The 20,709-nt window shown below is 40.7% G+C and overlaps 1 protein-coding gene across 3 annotated transcripts in view; it reads right to left on the minus strand.

Moving 5' to 3' along the window:
• Window positions 1-20,709, minus strand: part of SCAPER (S-phase cyclin A associated protein in the ER) — a 514,984-nt gene that overhangs the window by 42,615 nt on the left and 451,660 nt on the right. For all 3 annotated transcript variants that reach the window (XM_039238174.1, XM_039238172.1, XM_039238173.1), the window contains one exon: window positions 12,893-13,048. In XM_039238174.1, the coding sequence (XP_039094105.1) occupies window positions 12,893-13,048 (156 nt within the window). The remainder of the gene's footprint in view (window positions 1-12,892; window positions 13,049-20,709) is intronic.

Here is a 20,709-nt window from a genome sequence, read left to right on the forward strand (position 1 = left end):
CCAAGGGGACACCAGTGGGAATGGGAGGGAGAGGGTGAGGCCACTGAGAAGAAACCTGGGCACAGGTTTGAATGGAGGCTCAGGAAAGTGAAGATAGAGAGGTGATGGGCTCAGGACAGTTGGGGGGACAAGTAAAGGTGGAGGGAAGGAAGGGCAGGGAGGAGCCCAGGAAGTGAGAACAGGAGCGGCCCTGACAACAGGACGCGGTTCTGGATCCTGGAGCTGCAGGCCAGGGCTGCTGTCCAGAAATGCCTCTCAGGTGGGACATTTGTAACCTCCCAACTTTAGTTTTCTCGTTCACTGCAAGCAGCAAACGGCCCTGTGCTGATTTTGGCTAGTTTTGCCGATGTTTTGGCTTCTTCTACCTCCAGAAGTCGGCAGTAAGGCTCAAGGAGCTCTACCAGAGGCTCTGCTGTGTTGCCAGGGGAAGGCGATTGCTTCTGCTGGTGGGGAACTGGGAGGAAAACACCGTCATATCAGCGCTGCATGACGCCTGCAGTGCCCTCCTAATTGATCTTTCCTGCTTCCGTTCTCATGCCTCTAACCCATTCTTCACAGAGTAAACAGATGCCTTTTTTATTTTTTAAGTAATCAGATCATATCACTTGGCTGAAAATCCTCAAATGGCTTCCCATCACACATAGAATAAAACCCAAACTTCTATGCTCTCTGTCCTCATCTCTGGGCCCTTACTTCTCTGGCTTCATCTAGCACTTTCTTTCTTGCTCATCACATTCAAGGATACTGCCTGTTTCCAGAACATACCCACCTCAGATGTTTGGGAGTCATCAACTTACCATTTGTCTCCACTAGAATATTCTTCCCTTAGCTCTTCACATGGCTACCTCCTTAGCTTCAGTGTCATCTCCCCAGAGGGGCCTTTCCTGAGCACTCCATCTCCAGAAGCCCCCAACTAAGCCACTGCGCTATATTATCCTGCTATTTCCTCATACTGCTATCACTAGCTAATATGACCAAATTTGTTTCTTGGTTTATTGTCTTTTTCTCCTGTTAGATTGTAAGTTCCATAAGGATAGGCATTTTGTTCAATACCATCTCTCTAATACCTTGACAATGGCTAGCACATATCAAGTGCTCAATAACTAGTAATGAATAAAGATCTGTCAAAGCAATGGAAGGAAGTGAGGAAGAATTCGTCTCATTCCTTGCTAAGGAATGAGGGCTCTGGATGTCTCCCTCTTATCTTAGAGGAGGAAGAACATGGGATGTGGGCAGCCCTTCTTCCTATGTTAAGTGCAGGTGCAGGAAATGAGGCCCTGGCACAGGTTAGTGACACACATTGGTATTTGCTAATTTTGCCAGTCAAAAGCTATTTCCGGAGTTTTTATTTTGTTTCTAGACTGGTGCTAGGTGCCAGAGGGTAACTGCTAAGTCATTTAGTCTCTTAGGGAAATCTTGTAGTTGAAGACATAAAACAAATACACAGGACAAGGGAATGAATGAATGAAGCAAATGGATATCAAATAAGAGGCTCCATCTCCTATTTCTGAGGCAAGCATTCTTTCGATTATATCAGATTGGATTCTGGGAGACAGAAGCTAAAGATTTTGTCTAAATCTAGAAGCTAAAACCTAAACTAAGGTTTTAGGTTTTAAAATCTGATCAGATAACAAGAATCAGGAGCACAATAAGGTAGTGAGGAGGAGCAGCCAATTTTGGGTGAAAGCCGATGAGTCTAAGGATCTGATGTATAAATAATTCTTGGTAGAAATCACCAGTAGGAATTCCAAGAGGAAATGTCCATCAGGGCCTTGTCTTGGATAGGACTTGTACCTTAATTTCACTTGCTTTTGCCTTGATTTACTTTTTCCTACCCATTTTCTTTTGTTCTTTTTCCCCATAAAAACCCCACATATACTGTAATCCCTCTCAAATCTTTTTGGAAAAAGGGAACAATATAAGAAGTATATATTACAAACAGCACCTCAGGCAAGAGGTTGTGGTGACAGATATGTTAGTCCCTATCTTCCCCTGACTCGTCTGACCCTGTGAGGGAAGAAATATCAAATTCACTTTTACAACGTGAGGAAACAGGCTTTAAGAAGCTAAAGAATCTTCCACTGGTCCCAGAGCTAAGAGGGCAGGAGCTGCACCCACGCTTTTCTGAGTCCCAAACCTGTGCTCCTCAACACAACTGTGCACGAACGTTCTCTTGAGATCTCGCCCTCCAAAGTCCTACAGCCAGTGGGAGTCTGACGACAGGAGCATCCTGGACATATTCTGCTGCTCTGAGCCTGGTGAGCCGATACGGATACTGCCAGTCTGCCCTCATCATACCCTATCCTCCCTGGGAGTAGTAAGGCAGTGAAGGCTGCTCTTAAACTTCAGTCCTGTTGGCCATGGCCCAGACAGCTCCCTTTCTCTGGCACGGTGCCTAGTACACAGTGGACACACAAGTTGAACTGTAGCAATGAAGTGGTCATTGTTCTGTCCCTGTAAGTCAACTAAGGCTTTATTACTAGCTGGGATGGATTTTTCTGAAATCTCGCAACTAGCAATCACCCAGTTGTGAATACGGAAACAGCCCAGAAGCTCCTGCTCTTATATTCCTCTCACACTCTGGATCTGAAGCATATGGTAGTCACTGTTCCTCATCCTCTACTGGCTGCTGTGCTCCCTTGGACAGTGTGAGCAGGATTGCTGAAACAAAACTCACAAGGAGCACTTAGCCTGGGACATGTAAAAAGTGCTCAACAAATGTAACTTCCTGAGTCCTATTATATGTACTTTATTCCTATTTCCCAATCCCAGAAAGTCTTTTGTCTATGGACAGTGGCTAATGACCACCAAAGGTTTAAAAGTTAACAGGTGATGTGAAAGGACAGGGTGACAATACTAAATATGAGACTGTGGAGAGTAGAGAAGACACATGAGAACAGGATTCTGGAAACACATTTATCTACAGGGTAGGCTGGAATGTGGCAGATAGTGTTTTTCAAACACAACCATGGCAATATTTCTGGTCCTATATTTCTAGAACCTTCATATTCCCCATGAAGAGGTGAAGTCTATTTCTCCTGCCTCTGAAGCAGGGGGGGAGTGTTGTGAAGGCCTTGATGAACAGAATATAGTGGAAGTAGGCTGCATGACTTCTCTGGGTAGCTCATAAAAGGTGATATGGTTTCCACCTGGTTCTTTGTCAAGATGCTCCTTCTGGGAACTGGCCACCATGCTGCGAGGAAGCCCAGATTGGCCTATGCAGAGCGACCAGGTGGAAGGGTCCTCAGCCACATGAACCACAGATATCTGTGAATAAGCACTCAGATGATTTCAACTTTTAGCCTTCAAGTCTTCTGAGTGAGGTCCAGATATCGTGTAACAAAGAGAAGCCATTCTCTCTGTATCTTGACAAAATTCCTGACACAGAGAGTCTGTGAGATTAATAGATGGTAGGTTTTTTTAAGATTTTATTTTTTTATGTAATCTCTACTGCCAGTGTGGGGCCTGAACTCACCACCCTGAGATCAAGTGTTGCATGCTCAGGGGCACCTGGGTGGCTGTTAGTTAAGCGTCTGACTCTTAAATATATATATATTTTTAATGTTCATACATTTTTTTTAAACATAGTTTATTGTCAAATTAGTTTCCACATAACACTCAGTGCTCATCCCCACAAGTGTCCTCCTCCATGCCCATCCTCCCTTCCCCCTCCACATCCATCAGTCCTCAGTTTTTGTCAGCATTCAAGAGTCTCTCATGGTTTGCCTCTCTCCCTTTCCCCCACCATTTCCGCCCTTCTTCTCCCCCTTGTTCCTCAGTCAAGTTCCTCCTAATCCTCCTATACGTGCAAACGTATGGTATTTGTCCTTCTCTGCCTGACTTATTTCACTCAGCATAACACCCTCAAGGTCCAACCATGTTGCTACACATGGCCAATGTTCATACATTTTTGAGAGGGGGTTGGAAAGGGTGGAAAGAGAGGGAGGCACAGAATCTGAAGCAGGTTCCAGGCTCTGAGCTGTCAGCACAGAGACTGAAGTGGGGCTCAAACTCAGGAATGGAAAGATCCTGACCTGAGCTGAAGCAGGATGCTTAAGTGACTAAGCCACGCAGGTGCCCCAAGCGTCTGACTCTTGATCTCAACTCAGGTCCAGATCTCAGGGTCGTGAGCTCAAGCCCTGCACTAGGCTTCAGCTGGGCATGAAGCCCACTTAAAAAAAAAAAAAGAGTTGCCTGCTCTACTGACTGAGCCAGCCAGGTGCCCCAATAGATGGTTGTTTTATGCCACTAAGGTTTGGGGAAATCTTTTAAACGGCCATAGTAACTGGAACAAGGAGAAGAAAAGCAAACGGAAATATGTTGAAGGGTGAGATCAGGGACGTTCAGGGAGAAGAGCAGGGTTAGAATAGTCAGTATGTTGCTAAGGAACAATTAGGAGTAGTTCTAATAGGTAGCAGTAGGGAGACAGGTTAGAGACTGGAATAAGGAGAGACTTTTTAAAGCATTAAAAATTATCAATGACAGAATAGGTTCCCTTAATAAGTAATGAGTTCACTGACAAAAGAGATATTCAAATACAGAATGGATGAGGTTATTGGAGAGATTCACACATGAATAGAAGACTGGATTAAGGAAACTTTAAGGTTCCTTCCAGTCAACAAAATGGGACAACAGACGAGATCTGGGTACAAGGAAGACAGAGGAGACAGAGATGATGGCATCTGCAGTCTGATGATATTGTACATGAGGAAAGAGATGGTGGGAAGATTAAAAAAATCCTTTTCCATTCCTTCTGCCTCCTGCCCAGATTGACTGTTAATGGTCCCTCCCACTTTCTGCCTCCTCTCTAATACATTATTCATCATATATTCCTGATACCTGATAAGGCTCCCAAAATATGGTTCTTAGCATATCACTTCCCTGATCAAAGGCTTTTCACGACACCACTGCAACCACATCTTAGCAAATCGTTTCATATAGTTCACACAAGTCTTTTTACATTTACTACCTCAGTTGAGCCTCATAACAACCTGGGAGGCACTAAAATCACTACCACATACATCCCCAAATCCAGCTCAAGTAAGTACTTTATTGGTTCTTCATTTGTTCTGTCATGATGTCTTTGCTCTAGCTATTTATCTACCTTTCTCTCAACTCTAAATGTTCTAACTCTTTCTTTAAAGGTCCAGATTTAATTTTAGTTGCTCTAGGGAACAGGTAATTCCTACAACTAAGAGTGATCTCTCCCTCCTCTTAACTAGATCAATGATGATGTAATGACAACAGCCAATGTTTATTGAGCATTTACTACGTGAAAGGCAGTGTGCTAAGTGCTTTTCAGGGTTATCTTCTATGCTCTGTACCACTCTGCCTTATACCATGAGTCTTTGTATACGCATCTTCTTTCCTCTACAAGCCGACAAGGTCCTTGAGGACACAATTGATGTCTGAGTCATTTCTGCTTTCCCCAAGCTTAGCACAGGGCCTGGCACAGAGCAAGTGCTACATAAATATTTGTTTAATGCATGAGTGAATAATTCAGGCAGGCAGAGTTAAAGTTTACCTTTGCCTGAACAAATGGTTTTCAAGCACCCTTAAACACTTGAGAAGTACTCATTTATATCCACATAATTAATGAGCTAAATTATAAATCATTCTTATCTTTTTTGACACAGTTTTTCAGGGACCTTGGCTAGAACCAAGGGACCTTGGCTAGAACTTGTTAGCGTAGTTTATGGAGATGAAAACAAAAACCATGAATGCATATAACAACAAACTCCTTTTTGTGTAAATATAGTCTAGAATTCAGAATAGTCTTCTTCAACCAATCAGAATTAGCTAGGTTTTATAAGCGCCTTTTCCTATTCTGTACGGTCATCAGGCCTCTCAGCTCTCTCCCTGTGGACCCACTGCTACTTAGCCCTCTTACTACAATGCCCAGCACAGTTATGGAGCTAGTCAATGACTGCTGATTAAGTGAAAGGACTGTGTTGGTTGTAATTCATAATCACTCATTACTGTTCTGCTCCTGTTAGCACCTTCAGGGGGCCTCAGCGAGTCTCAGCCAATTAGGGCAGTTGAGATGCTGCCCTGAGATTTGAAAACTATCCTTTTCTCTTTACTACTTAAAGGACCAAGAATGTAAAAGTGATTAACAGTGACAGGCAAATAAGCATTTCTGAAAGTCCCCCTTTCAGGCTGTTGAATTTCATTTAAGTCATTAAGAATAATAACTTGTGAAAAGTCCTTGGGTTAAAACTCTGGAATCATCCTAACATAACATCAATCCTTTCACCAGAAGATCACAATTTCAGTTTTTACTTACATGCAAGTTCAAAACCAAGCCTGGTACAAAAATCAAGTTAGTCTTTTCTCCTCCATGCTGAAGCAAAGATTAAGAACATAAACTCTGACACCCAAATTGTCTTTCAGAAAACCTAGGTAAAAATTAGTAGATTAAGGGCACAATAGGAGAGTAGGGCAAAGGCAGCCGGGCTGTAATCACCATCACAAAGGCTAGGCCACCAGCAGACTGCAGTATTTACTCAAAGCCCTGGGCTAATCAGCTTCTTAATTATCTCAGGGCTCACCAGCTCACAAGAAGGCCTCTCTGGCTCCTCTTTGTCTTTTTATTCCTGCTGGTCATAAAAGAACTTTGACAACAATCCTTCCTCAACTCCTGGCTCTGGCTGGCTCGTCCTGATAGCCAAAACAGGCATTATGTGAATTACTCCAATACAACAACAGCCACACTACCTTTGTCCCCAGACACGGCTGTGACCTTGCAGACAGAAACTCTGACACACATAACAAAGTGCTTTTCATAGGTCACTGTAGTTTATAGTTTAGAAATAGAATTTCCATTAAGAGATGGGAAGCAGTATGAAATGGTCTGTAAATATTAGAGGCAAGCTGATCTGGAGAGGTAGAAAACACTCCCTGTCTTCTTGTGGTTCGGTGGTGTTTGGGAAACGCTGAAGACTGAAGGATGAGGAAGAACTGCAGTTAAGGATCATTCTTTCATCTCATTCACAGAAGCAGCTGCTACTGCTAAGAACTTCCTAGGTAAGTTAAACCAGGAAACCACCTGGACGCTCTTCCCTAGAATAATCTGCTTTTGTAGCAAGGCCTACTAATAGAAACTGAAGCTGGAGAAGGAAATTATAGTGGGGAAATGGATTAAGAATTCTTAAATACTACCAAGGGTTAATTACTGATTTATTTTAAATCCAGCTGTATATGTACAGAAAAACAGTTATACATATATACAAAGACTTTGGTCTACTTGGATAATCCTTAGGCATGCCTAGGAACAAACATATTTCTTCTCTGTAAAACTGCTTATATTTCCTAAATTTGGAGACTCTACCATCCATCACTCAAAGGCTTCAAGTCAGAAACCTGGGAGCCATTTTAGGTTCCACCTTCCTTTTACCTCCCACCAAGCTCTATGCCATCTCTCTCACATTTATTCTGTCTCCTCTTAATGTGTTTGCTTCTATTTCCACTGTCCCCACAGGCCCTCAATATTTCCCACTTGGCTCATGCAAGTCCTCTAGACCAATGCCTTTCCAGTCATTTCTACACTTTTCAGGAATGATCATTCTATAACAGAAATCTGATCCTTACTCCCTCTTAAATTTCAGTGGCTTTCTATAGCTCTAATGTAGTAGCACATCAAACTCTTGTCTCCCTTTCGGCCTCCTAGGTGCTAACACCTATGGAACTCATTTAAATTTTTAAAAAATTTTTGGGGCGCCTTGGTGGTTCAGTCGGTTAAGCATCTGACTTTGACTCAGGTCATGATCTCGCGGTTCGTGGGCTCAAGCCCCGTATCGGGCTCTGTGCTGACGGCTCAGAGACTGGAGCCGGCTTCTGATTCTGTGTCTCCCTCTCTCTCTCTCAAAAATAAAATAAATATTCAAAATATATAAAATAAACATTGAAACAAAATAAAAGCTTTTGTTTAAAAAAAATTTTTTTAATTTATTTTTGAGAGACAGATACACAGACAGAATGTAAGCAGGGGAGGGGCAGAGAGAGAGACACAGTATCTGAAGCAGGATCCAGGCTCTGAGCGGTCAGCACAGAGCCTGACACGGGGCTTGAACTTACTAGCCATCAGATCATGACCTGAGCTGAAGTAGGATGGTTAACTGACCGAGCCACCCAGGTGCCCCACATGGAGCTCATTTAATACTTCATCTCTCGTCACTCTTCAAAGTCACACAGTGACATCAAACGGAACATGAGACAATATCTTGTATATCTGTATCTCTTGGTTTGGGTTGCCTCCAAACCAGACTCTGACACAAGGATATGGGTGCAAATAGTTTACTTTTATTTTTTAAAATGTTTGTTTATTTACTTATTTATTTATTTTTGAGAGAGAGAGAGAGAGAGAGAGAGAGAGACAGAGCATGAGTAGGGTAGGGACAGAGAGAGAGGGAGACACAGAATCTGAAGCAGGCTCTAGGCTCGGAGCTGTCAGAACAGAGTCCGATGTGGGGCTTGAACTCACAGACCGAGAGATCATATGAGCTGAAGTAGGATGCTTAACTGACTGAGCCACCCAGGTGTCCCTGGGTGCAAATAGTTTATTTGTGAGGAAGCAAAGGAGAGAAAGAGGGAAAGGAGAAAGCCAATCAAGGATTGGTAGTGCACAGGTTACCACTGGGGTCCCTCTTACAGAATGTGCAGAACACACAGGACCATCTCAGTGAGGGTTAGCGGAGCTGGGATATAGTCCACCCATTTATTGTTGGAGGGTCACTCCTGGAGGTATTAGCTCCCCTGTACTTGTAGCAAACAGCTACTTGTCCAGAGAACATCCTCAGGCAGAGAAGTACAAGAAGCTATTGGCAGGTGACCTCCAGGTGGGCCAAAGACACCAATAACATGTTATATCACAGAGTGCACATATTATGCCCTTTTTCTCAGTTGCATTCTTCCCCTCCACTTGTCTTCCTGGATCCTTTTAGATTTAGTTCATTGAAACCTTTCTTGATCTCCTGTGGGAGTGCCTTACGTCCTTGTCTGTGAACTTTCTCTTCTAGTGCAGCTATTAGTTTACAGGTCTGACCGCACACCAGGCTCTGGGATCCCTGTGGGCAGTATCTTGGGTACTTGTCTTGGTGTCTGGCGCAGGGCAGATGCTCAATGTCTATGGGAAAGGATGTGACTGTGTGTGTTAAAGAGAAGGGGATCCTGCTTTCCATACATGTAATTGAGAAAATCTTCAAAGAACTGAAATATATACTCCTACGTTTTGAATAATACAAAGTCAAGTGTGTAGGTGAGAGCACGGAGGTAGGAATCTTATGTCCTAATTCAAGTCAGTTTGGCTCAGTTGCTTTCCCTATAAAAGTGAGTGGCTGTGACTGACCTCTAAGCTTCTTTCAGGCTCCAGAGATTTCAAGTGACTAAATCTGTGTGTAAATGAAAGCCGAAGCCCACAAACTGTACAATAACCACATATGGAAATGCTTATGTGTGTGATATTCATCTGGATTCAATGAAAGAATACAGGTGACAAAGCCTTGAGATGCTGGCAGGTTTATAATGCTGTGTGTACACGAAAGAACCACTGTCGGAAAGGGGTCTTCTGAGGGAGAGGACACCTCCCAGGGAGCGCAGAGGAGCTAGCCGGGCAGTGGGTTGTCCTCCAAGCTGGCAGGCGCCGATGCCCTACGTGGAGCCCTGGCTCCGTTGCTGGCCTCTCTGCCGTGTGGTACCATCTGATCATATTTAGGTTACAGACTCACAGACTGCCACCTCCTAAATTCTCATCTAATCCCTGGAACACGTTCTGCTTGCATTTCTAGAAGGTAACAGACTAACGGAATACAGGTTATGCATGGCTTCCCTGACAATCAGGTAGTCTTAATCTTCCTAGAAATGTGACAGGGTTAACAGAGGTAACAGCCAAGAAAGAATAGGTGGGTGCTGGGGTTCTATGTGTAATAGACTAAAAATTGTTGAGGGGGTTCATTTTATTTTTTATTTTTTTAGAGAGAGAGCATGCATGTGAGAGGGGGGAGGGAAAGATGGAGAGGAAGTGAGAGAATCTTAAAGCAGGCTCCATGCTCAGCATGGAGTCAGATGCGGGGCTCCATCCCACAACTGTGAGATCATGATCTGAGCTGAAATCAAGAGTCAGACACTTAACTGACTGAGCCAGCCAGGCACCCTCAGGAGGTTCATTTTAGAAAGCAGATCCTCTGTTTTAAAATATTCTGAATGTAGTCATTGGCATTCTGTGTACATTGAAAATGGGTGGATATTTCTTCAAGCACCGAGAGTTTAGAAGTTTCAGAATTTTTTAGTTTATTTATTTTGAGAGAGAAAGAGAGAAAGCGAGAGTGAACGAGCATGAGCAGGGGAGGGCAGAGAGAGGGAGAGAGAATCTCAAGCAGGCTCAATGCTGTCAGCATAGAGACCCATGTGGGGCTCGATCTCATGAACCATGAGGTTATGACCTGAGCCAAAATCAAGAGTCAGTCACTTAACCAACTGAGCCATCCAGGCACCCCAGAAGTTTCAAATTTCAAATTTTAATTTTAGTTTTAATTTTCTTCTTGACAAATAATAAAACAAAAACATATAATTTTTCCCTAACAAATCAATGGCATAAAAAAAGAGGCAGAATATTTTATAGAATAAAAAAAGATTTAGGAGATATAACCACCAATGTCACCTGAAATTTGGATTCTGATTCCAATAAACTTATGGTAGAAAGATGTTTTGAGACAGTGAGGAAAAGTGAACATGGGCCAGGTTTTTACAAAATTATTGTTTATTATGTTAGGTGTGATAATGGCATGGTATTTATGTTTAAGACCTCAGAGATACATGCCGAATTATTTTGGGTGAAATGTCATGATAGCTGAAATTTGTTATTACATGCTCTAGCATAACTGCTTCTTGCCAAACAAAAAACTAACAAGACAAAACAAAATACCCAGGGTGTGAGTAGGAGGACAAGATAAGACTGGGAAAAATAAAAATATTGATAATAGTTGGAGCTAGATAATGGCTATCACTGGGGTTTATTATTGTACTCTCTCCTTTTGAGTATATATAAAAAGATCTACAGTAAAAAAATTGTATGCAATGCTGTTTAGAATTTAATTGTAAGAATTATTAAACATTATTTCTTGTTTTTTTTTTTTAATGTTTTATTTATATCTAGGAGAGAGAGAGAGACAGCATGAGCAGGGGAGGGTCAGAGAGAGAGGGAGTCACAGACTGAAACAGGCTCCAGGCTCTGAGCTGACAGTCAGCACAGAGCCAGACGCGGGGCTCGAACCCATGAACCGCGAGATCATGACCCAAGCGAAAGTCGGACGCTTAACCGACTAAGCCACCCAGGCGCCCCCATTATTTCTTGTTTTTAATTTGAGAGAGCGAGAGAAAGCACACGCATGTGAGTGGGGAAGGGTGGAAGAAGGAGAGAGAGGGAGAGAGAGGGAGAGAGGGGGAGGGGGGGAGAGAGAGAGAGAGAGAGAGAGATAGAGATAGAGAGAATCCCAAGAAGACTCCATGCCTAGCATGGAGCCTGATGTGAGGCTTGATTCCACAACCCTGGGATCACAACCTGAGTCAAAATTGAGAGTTGAATACTCAACTGACTGAGCCACCCAGGTGCCCCTACTGAACATTCTTATTATGCCTGAAGGCTACATCATATTCCTATCAGAAACACTGAATCATTATTGCAAATGATTCTTTTTTTTTTAAGTATTTTTTTGAATGTTTATTTTTGAAAGACAGAGACAGAGAGTGAGTGGGGGAGGGGCAGAGAGAGAGAGGGAGACACAGAATCCGAAGCAGACTCCAGGCTCTGAGCTGTCAGTACAGACCCAACATGGGGTTTGAACCCATGAACTGTGAGATCATGACCTGAGCCGAAGTCGGATGCTCACTTGACTGAGCCACCCAGGTGCCCCATATTGCAGATGACTCTTAATTGGTGGGAGGGGAGAGAAGAGAACACAACAGGGGTTTATTCTGCCCCCGCCCTGAGGAATTATTGCTTTTGCAGATAGTCCACAGGATCGGGTGAGGGGGAGCCAACCAGTCCAGCAGTTGTCCCTGACCCATTGGTTATAATCATGCCCATAGTGTAGAGGCTACTTTTGGGCAACCAACTTGAACAATGGAAACCTGAGTAAGGTAAAGGGCCCATGGCGACCCCTAGCCAAATACAAACAGGCCCAATAGGTGACCCTCCTCAAAATATACATAAGCCCTAGCTGACCAATGGGTTTTTACACCCAGACCCTGGACCTCCTCACCTTCCCCTTAACTCCAGCCCCTCACCATTGCCTCCTGGCAGACAGTCTCTCCTTTGCTGTCCTGCCTGCTGCTCCCTTGCAGTATTTTCAATAAAGTTCTCTTTTATACTGCCTCAGGTGAACTCTCCCCAGCCTCCACCAGATCGGGTCTCCCCACACATAGGTCATATGTAACTTTCAGGACGTATAGTTTCTGGATGGCTCCCTTCCCTTATTCATGAAGGTATCTTGGTGAAAGATATAAAAGGAGAAAATAAACTGGCCTCAGAGGTTGTAAATAAAACCATGTGAACACAATCATGGACACTATGAGGCTGTGCTGTATTGTGCTGAGGGCCTGTCTTGATCTGGTGTAGGCTTTGTTACTGACTCACTGACTCAAGGAGAATCATTTAATTCCTCTGGATTTTAGTGGACACCAAAAAGCATAAGACTCTGACAGGAGTGTGTAGCCAGGGAAAAGGAAGAAATATGAGGCTAGTCTCAGTATGGGAAACCAAGAACGACAAAGGGAGGGCAAAGAAGAAAAAAGGCCAAGATGACCACTTGCATACATATAAAATGACGCCAAGATGGGCAGAACTTAAGAGACGTCTCCAAGGTGAGTCCAGATTGGTATCAGGTAGAAGCCTTACCTTCTGGTGACAGCAAAGCACAGTGTGCAGATTCCATGCAAGAGTCCTGCAGCATGCTGCAGAAACGTGGCCATCTTGGGGTTCTCGTCCACTGGGCCTTGCACTGAGAGGAAGCAGCCATGAAGCTTGTTGATCAGACCTATGTTCACCACATAGCTGGGTGTAGGGAGAAACATATGTGTTAGTCTGCACAGGCTGGCCGTTTCTTCACCTTCAAAGACAAATCTTAACGAACACAGGCTTAGACCCCTCAGACAAGCAAACAACAGCTTTGGGTAAAGCATCTCAAGTAACAATTTCCTTAGATTCAGTCCTGAATAATCAGCTATTTCTGTAAGCGATTTGCTTCCCTCTTTTGGTTATTCTGATGCTATTTTTTTTCAAGAAAGATGAATGAAAATGATCATCTGATCATTTTTAGTGGTCTAAAGAGTCTGTCAATATTTGAAATGATTTATAATTACCTCTACACTCTTGAAAAGCAGTACCTCTTAAAGTACCAGAGACAAATTCCCTAGAATGTAGGGATTCAGAAAATAAGATGATGCTACCCAGATACTCTCGTTCCAACCTATATTTCTAATGCAACTGTAGAGTCTCTGTTTTTCAAAACTCTGTCATCATTAAGAGTATAACAATGAGAATCTAATGGCTTTCTGTTATGAAAAGTATTAGTCTTGACAATTGACAATAACATTTAAGAAGTCACTTTCATCTTTCATCCCATTAAACAGCTTTCCAGAGCTGTTTATTAAACTAGACCAAAAATAGTGGTTCTTTTATTAGCGTGCAAAACAGTTATCATTGAAAATAGTATTTTAAGACTATAAATGACCAGTAGATAAATCAGTCTTAACTTAGAGATTTTATAATGATTCAGTGCTACTGTATTTACATATATGAAAAGGGAAAGACTTTGAATATAGTACTTCTGAAAATCGACATGTTAGCAATCGACTTTTAGCAATAAGTGCAAAGGAATTGATGCTTCTACTCATAAATGCACTGCAAGCCCCATCTTTTCATTTACCAATACACCTTTTTGTAAAAGTAAGGAAAATCTGATGAATAATTCATGTTTGGAGCCTCTTCCAATTTTACTACTTAGAAGGTGCAATATGATGCCCCCTTTGTCCTCTTATATTAGGAAATGTTCAGCTGGGAGACTGAACATCTACAGTTTTAAAATTGGGAAGTATAAACTGATGACCACTAGCCTTCTTCTCTTATAATGAAGGAAACTGACAGATTGACATATGTACACAGTGAGGTTCTTATCATATTCTGTTTAATAGAATTAGACTAAAAACCAGACTCCTATATTTGCACAGAACTTTTCAATTTAGGAAGTGTTTTTAAGTTAATCATCCCAATGACGTATCCCAACAATCCCATAAGAAAGCAGATAGTGACAGCTTTGGTTTTTGTCTGCCCAGCATATTCTCCTCTCCTATCCCATGTAGTCCTGGTGGGATTCTTAAATACTGTACTCTTCCACAAAAGCAGGAGTTAGTATGAACTCCATGACAGTCAAAGTCTTCATCAGTGAGGCCGTAATAACAAGTTCTAGGCTGGGCACAGGACTGAAAAGGAGCCATGAGGATCTTCTGTAGGATTAACAGATGACCACTGGATGGATCTCTTTTTCTGGGGATATCTCAACCGAGAGATATGAGCTGGGTTTGCTGGTAGCCAACTTACTTGTTACACAAGAACATATGTTTATAGGATGAAGCTGAGCAGAGACAAGGAGAAGTGAGAAAGCAGACAAAACCCAGATGGTATCTCAGCATCTAGCTCCAAACCTCAACCTTTCCAGTTACATTAGCCATTTTACTATCCTTTTTTGCTCAAGTTATTTCTAAAAGAGTTCTAACCATAGAAAGTAAAAAACTACTTTTTCTGATTATAAAAGTAATACACGCTCATTATGGAAATCAACATAGCACAGAAAAGGAGGAAAAACCAGAAAGGTTGGATGTAATTTTACAAAAGTCAGTTAGCGTTTTTATGTTTCCTTTCATGTTTTTTCCGTTTGATTTTTTTTTTCTCTATATGATTGACATTGAGCTGAATTTCATTCAACTGACTATTTTAGGCATTTTCTACATCATGAAAATGTCTTTTAACCATTATATTTTAAATCTTTAAAAACTATATTACTGAAAAGTTTTTTTTAAATAGTTTATTGTCAAGTTGGTTTCCATATAACACCCAGTGCTCATCCCCACAAATGCCCTCCTCCATGCCTACCCCCCTCCCCCTCCCCCCACTCCCATCAGCCTGCAGTTGTTCTCGGCATTCAAGATAAACCAAAAAAAGACAGATGAGGATAACAAACCCTAGTGTATCATCCAGTCCTAATAACCATCAACCAAGGCCAATCCTACTTATCCACACCTATATAACTTCATTCATAAATGTTTGTATCTCTAAAAAATGAGAACTTGAAAAAAACCACATCATTACATCTGAGAAATAACAGTAATTTCTTAGTATCATCAAGTAATTAGTATCCAAATTTCCAAAAGTATTATAAATGTCTTAACATTTTTAATAATTTTTAACAATTAGGTTCCAAATATGAACCACACATAAATTGATTACTATATCTTTCTAAGTCTGTTCTTAATCTGTATGTTATCCCTCCATCTCTTTTTTCTTCCTTTGCAAATTTATTTGTTGATAAAACCTGGTGGTCGATTTTATAGTTTCCTACAATCTAAATTTTGCTGATAATATCCCTGTGGTGTCATTTATTTTTAAAAACTATGTAGTTCCTGTAAAATGATCTAGATTCTAGAAGACTGACTGCATACATAAACAACATTTTTTAAATGGGTGAGTAATTTTCTTCCAGTGGAATATTTTTGGAGTTTCTGGTGGTTTTCAGTATTCATCATTATAGACCATGTTGTGATGAACATTTTGTGCACAAATCCTTGCCAGATTTCAAGTTCCTTTCTAGAAGCAGAATTATAGAGTATGCAGATTTTTAGAGTTTTTGATACGTAGAGCCTGATTACACTAAAAAAAAAACCCTTGAATTAATTTACAGTCTTATTTGCAGGGTAAGAGAAAACCATATTCACTGTGTGGGGGTTGGTATTACAATTCCCATTTGATAGATGAGGAAACTGAGGTTTAGGGAGAGTGAAGCACTAGCTCCATCAGGAGATATGGAGTACCTAAGGTCTTCTGACTTCTGGTTAGAGTGTCCTTTCCACTAAATACATTCCTATGTGGGATTTTTTGGGTTCTTTACTGAGATATGAGTTTAATTTTTTTTTTTTTACGAGAGAGAGAGAGAGAGAGACCAAGCATGCAGGGGAGAGGGGCATAAGGAGAGAGACAGAGAATCCCAAGCAATCCTGGGATCATGACCTGAGCTGAAATTAAGTGTGGGATGTCAACCGACTGAGCCACCCAGGTTCCTGAATGTGAGTTTTTAAAACAAGAATGGAAAATATTTTCTGAGACCATTCAAGACTAGTAATGACCACACAAAACTTCAAAACCATCCGGTTTCAAGATGAAAATGACTTAAATGGATTTCCTGTACTGGTCTTTAAAAATTTTTTTTTTAACATTTATTTATTTTTGAGAGACAGACACAGCATGAGCAGAGGAGGGGCAGAGAGAGAGGGAGACACAGAATCTAAAGCAGACTCCAGGCTCTCAGCTGTCAGCACAGAGCCCGATGTGGGGCTCGAACCCACGAATGGTGAGATCGTGACCTGAGCTGAAGGTGGACATCAACTGACTGAGCCACCCAGGCGCCCCTTGAAATACTCATAAAGGAGGAAAGAATTTTCATTCCAGAATAAATGAAGAAACACAGAAAAACCAAGGCAAACCATAATGAACACTGTTGAGCAGGTGGTCCCTTTTGAGTATGGTCTCCTTCGGTTACCGGGGGCCAACTACGGTGTCTACTAATGAGTCTAACTAAACTGCCTGGGTCCTGAATCACTGCTCTGGTAATCTTTAGACAGTTGCCTAAGAAGATGCTGAAACTAAATGGCTCTAAAAGGTCAGGACAGAAAAATTAATTTTGCCAACTTTACAGTTTTGAGGGAAGAATGTGGAATCTTCTAATGGATGATGGGATCAGCAGCAATGTATCTTATACAGTGCAACTGTTAGGCTGAAATTATGTTGAGACTGTTAACCATATATAAAATGAAAAGCTTTAATGTAGAAAACCTCCTGGACTTCTTGGAATGTGCATCCTAGGAAACATGCTGTTGTGAATGTTCCAGCAAATGGGCCCTTCCATTTATTTTACCATTTGAGATTTAAAATGAGTCCCTCTGCAGCTTTTTGCCACTGGAATTTATAAGCTGAAAGAGATACAGAGGTATCCATCATTGATCAATTGATTTACCTCCCTCTCTATATCAAGATTTATATATATAAATTTATCTATTGCCTCTACTTTGTCCACACTGGTCCAGCTGCCAATTCTCACCCCAATTGAAATATTGCCCAAAGGGGTTCTATTTCTGAACTAGTTTTAGTAAACTCATGAAATTCTATGATTTCAACTATCCTCAATATGTTAATAACTCCTAATTCTCTATCTCTAGGGATACTTCTTTTCTAAACTTCTTTCCAGAAGTTCTAGTTTCTGGATATTTCCTCTCGGGGGTCTCAAGACACTCATACATGGATATATTCAAACAAAAAACTCACCAACTCTTCTCCTGAAATCTTCCAACATTGTCTAATTGAATGTCACCAATCCATCCCATAAATGATGCAAGACATGTGGGGATAACTATTCGTAGTCATGCATTCATCCATTCAGGTATTTATAAGCATGGCACTGATGCTAACCTCAAGGACCTCTTAAGGTAAAGACTGATATCTAATAACTTCTATAAGAGGTATGTTCAAAATATTACGATAGTTTAGCAGGAAGGCCCAGTTTTGGTTCAACGGGTCAGGGAAATTTGGAGGTCTTCAAATCTTTAAATGCAATTACCAGTATTCTGGAGGTTGAGAGACAGAGTTTGGGTCATACATTTTTGATGGGTAGAGATATAGCTGACATAATGTGTTTCAGAGGCAACATCTGTGACAGTGGGAGGTTCCTGAACCCTGGGGTAGGCTAAAGCAGTAAGCTCCTGGAAGGAGCAATACCAATGGTTCAGCACAATCTATAATTTTGATATAGCAGCTCTTGATTTTGACAGATGTAGGAGCTCTTCAGTTTTGCGGTGTTCTTCCAGGAGTCATTCCCAGAGATCTAGTCTAGAAACTACTCTTTCAGTCCTTGCAACAATTTTGTAATTACATGTATTAAATTCTTTTCTGCTTAAAAAAAATTCTGCTTAAAACAGGCTCAATGGTTTGTTTCCTACAAATGAATTCTGATTGAAACAAATGCTGATAAACAATGTTCAACTTCACTAGTGATAAACACAACATAAATGAAGATGACACAAAATCCCATTTCACACATATTTGATTGACAACAATTAATAAGTGTGTTCATACAAAACACTGATAAGGACATGAGGAAATGGGACTCCTGCCCTTTGCTGATGGAAGTAAAAGTTGTATAATTAACTTTGGAGAACAATTTGGCATTACCTGGTGAAGTGAACATGCATTTATCCATAGCATTCATAAATTCCTACTGTGGGCACGTAAACTCAAGAAACTCCCACACAGGTGCAAAAAAAAAAAAAAAAAAAAAAAAATTCTACAAGGATGTTCACTCTATCATTGCTTGAAACAGTGAAAAGTAGAAATTATTGCCTTCAGGTGGAAAAAAGATAAGCAAACTGAATTTATCCATTTAAAAGAATCTGTAGAGTAGTTAAAATGAATTAATCAGATCTATAATCAACATAAATGAATCTCAACAACATTTTAGGTGAAAACAGAAATGGACAAAATAGCATGATGGCATTTAGGTAAATTTTAAATACACACACAAAAAAGAAAGTGGATAATGTAGTTTATGGATATCTATTTGATCTCTAAAAATGTATGTAAACATAAAATATATATTTATATAAACATACACATACATTTTATTATTTTACAATCTTCTTTTTAAAATTTTATTTAAATCTAAGTCAGTTAACATGTAGTGTAATAATGGTTTCAGACATAGAATTTAGTGATTCATCACTTACATATAACACCCAGTGCTCATCCCATCAAGTGCCATCCTTAATGCCCATCACCCATTTAGCCCATTCCCCCACCCAACACCCCTCCAGCAACCCTCAGTTCTCTGTATTTAAGAGTCTCTTACAGTCTGCCTCCCTCTCTGGTTTTATCTTATTTTTGCTTCCCTTCCCCTATGTTCATCTGTTTTGTTTCTTAAATTCCACATATGAATCAAATCATATGACATTTGTCTTTCTCTGACTTATTTTGCTTAGCATAAAACACTAGTTTTATTCTAGCTCCATCCATATTGTTGCAAATGGCAAGATTTCATTCTTTTTAATTGCTGAGTAATATATTCCATTGTATATATATTTACCACATCTATATCCATTTGTCAGACAATGAACATTTAGGCTCTTTCTATAATTTGTCTATTGTTGACAATGCTGCTATAAACACAGGGGAGCATGTGGCCCTTTGAACCAGCATTTTTGTATCATACCTATTAGTGCAATTGCTGGGTCATAGGGTAGTTCTATTTTTAATTTTTTGAGGAACCTCCATACTGCTTTCCAGAGTGGCTGTACCAGTTTGCATTCCCACCAGCAGTGCAAAAGGGTTCCCCATTCTCCACATTCTCACCAACATCTGTTGTTGCCTAAGTTGTTAATTTTAGCCATTCTGACAGATACCAATGAGGTGGTATCTCATTGTGGTTTTGATTTGTTATTCCCTGATGATGAGTGATGTTGAGCATCTTTTCATGTATCTGTGAGACATCTGGATGTCTTGTTTGGAGAAGTGTCTATTCATGTCTTTTGCCCATTTTCTTCACTGGATTACTTGTCTTTTGGATCTTGAGTTTGATATGTTCTTTATAGATTTTGAATACTAGCCCTTTATCTGATATGTCATTTTCAAATATCTTCTCCCATTCTGTTGGTTGCCTTTTTGTCGATTGTTTCCTTCACTGTGCAGAAGCTTTTCATCTTGTAGAGGTCCCAATGGTTTATTGTTGCTTTGGTTTCTCTTGCCTCTTGAGACATGTCTAGCAAGAAGTTGCTGTGGCCAAGGCCAAAGAAGTTGCTGCCTATTTTCTTCTCTAGAATTTTGTTGGTTTCCTGCCTTAAATTTAGGTCTTTCATCCATTTTGAGTTTATTTTTGTGTATGGTGTAAGAAAGTGGTCCAGGTTCATTCTGCTGCATGTTGCTGTCCAGGTTTTCCAACACCATTTGCTGAAAAGACTGTCTTTTTTCCATTGGATATTCTTTCCTGCTTTGTCAAAGATGAGTTGGCTATACAGTTGTAGGTCCATTTCTGGGTTCTCTATTCTGTTTCATTGATCTATGTGTCTGTTTTGTGCCAGTACCATACTGTCTTAATGATTCCAGCTTAGAAATACAGCTTGAAGTCTAGAACTGTGATGCCTCCAGAATTGTTTCTTTTTTAAAATTAAAATGTTTCTTTTTCAACATTACTTTGGCTATTCTGGGTCTTTTCTGGTTCCATACACATTTTAGAATGGTTTGTTGTAGCTCTGTGAAGAATATTGATATTATTTTGATAGGGATTGCATTGAATGTGTAGACTGCTTTTGGTAGTATCGACATTTTAACAATATTTGTTCTCACAATCCATGAGCATGGGATGTTTTTCTGTTTCATGTTTTCTTCAATTTCTTTCATAA

Source organism: Hyaena hyaena, unplaced genomic scaffold (genome assembly GCF_003009895.1).
Source record: "Hyaena hyaena isolate Hyena2069 unplaced genomic scaffold, ASM300989v1 scaffold_137, whole genome shotgun sequence".
Classification (NCBI taxonomy): Eukaryota; Metazoa; Chordata; class Mammalia; order Carnivora; family Hyaenidae; genus Hyaena; species Hyaena hyaena.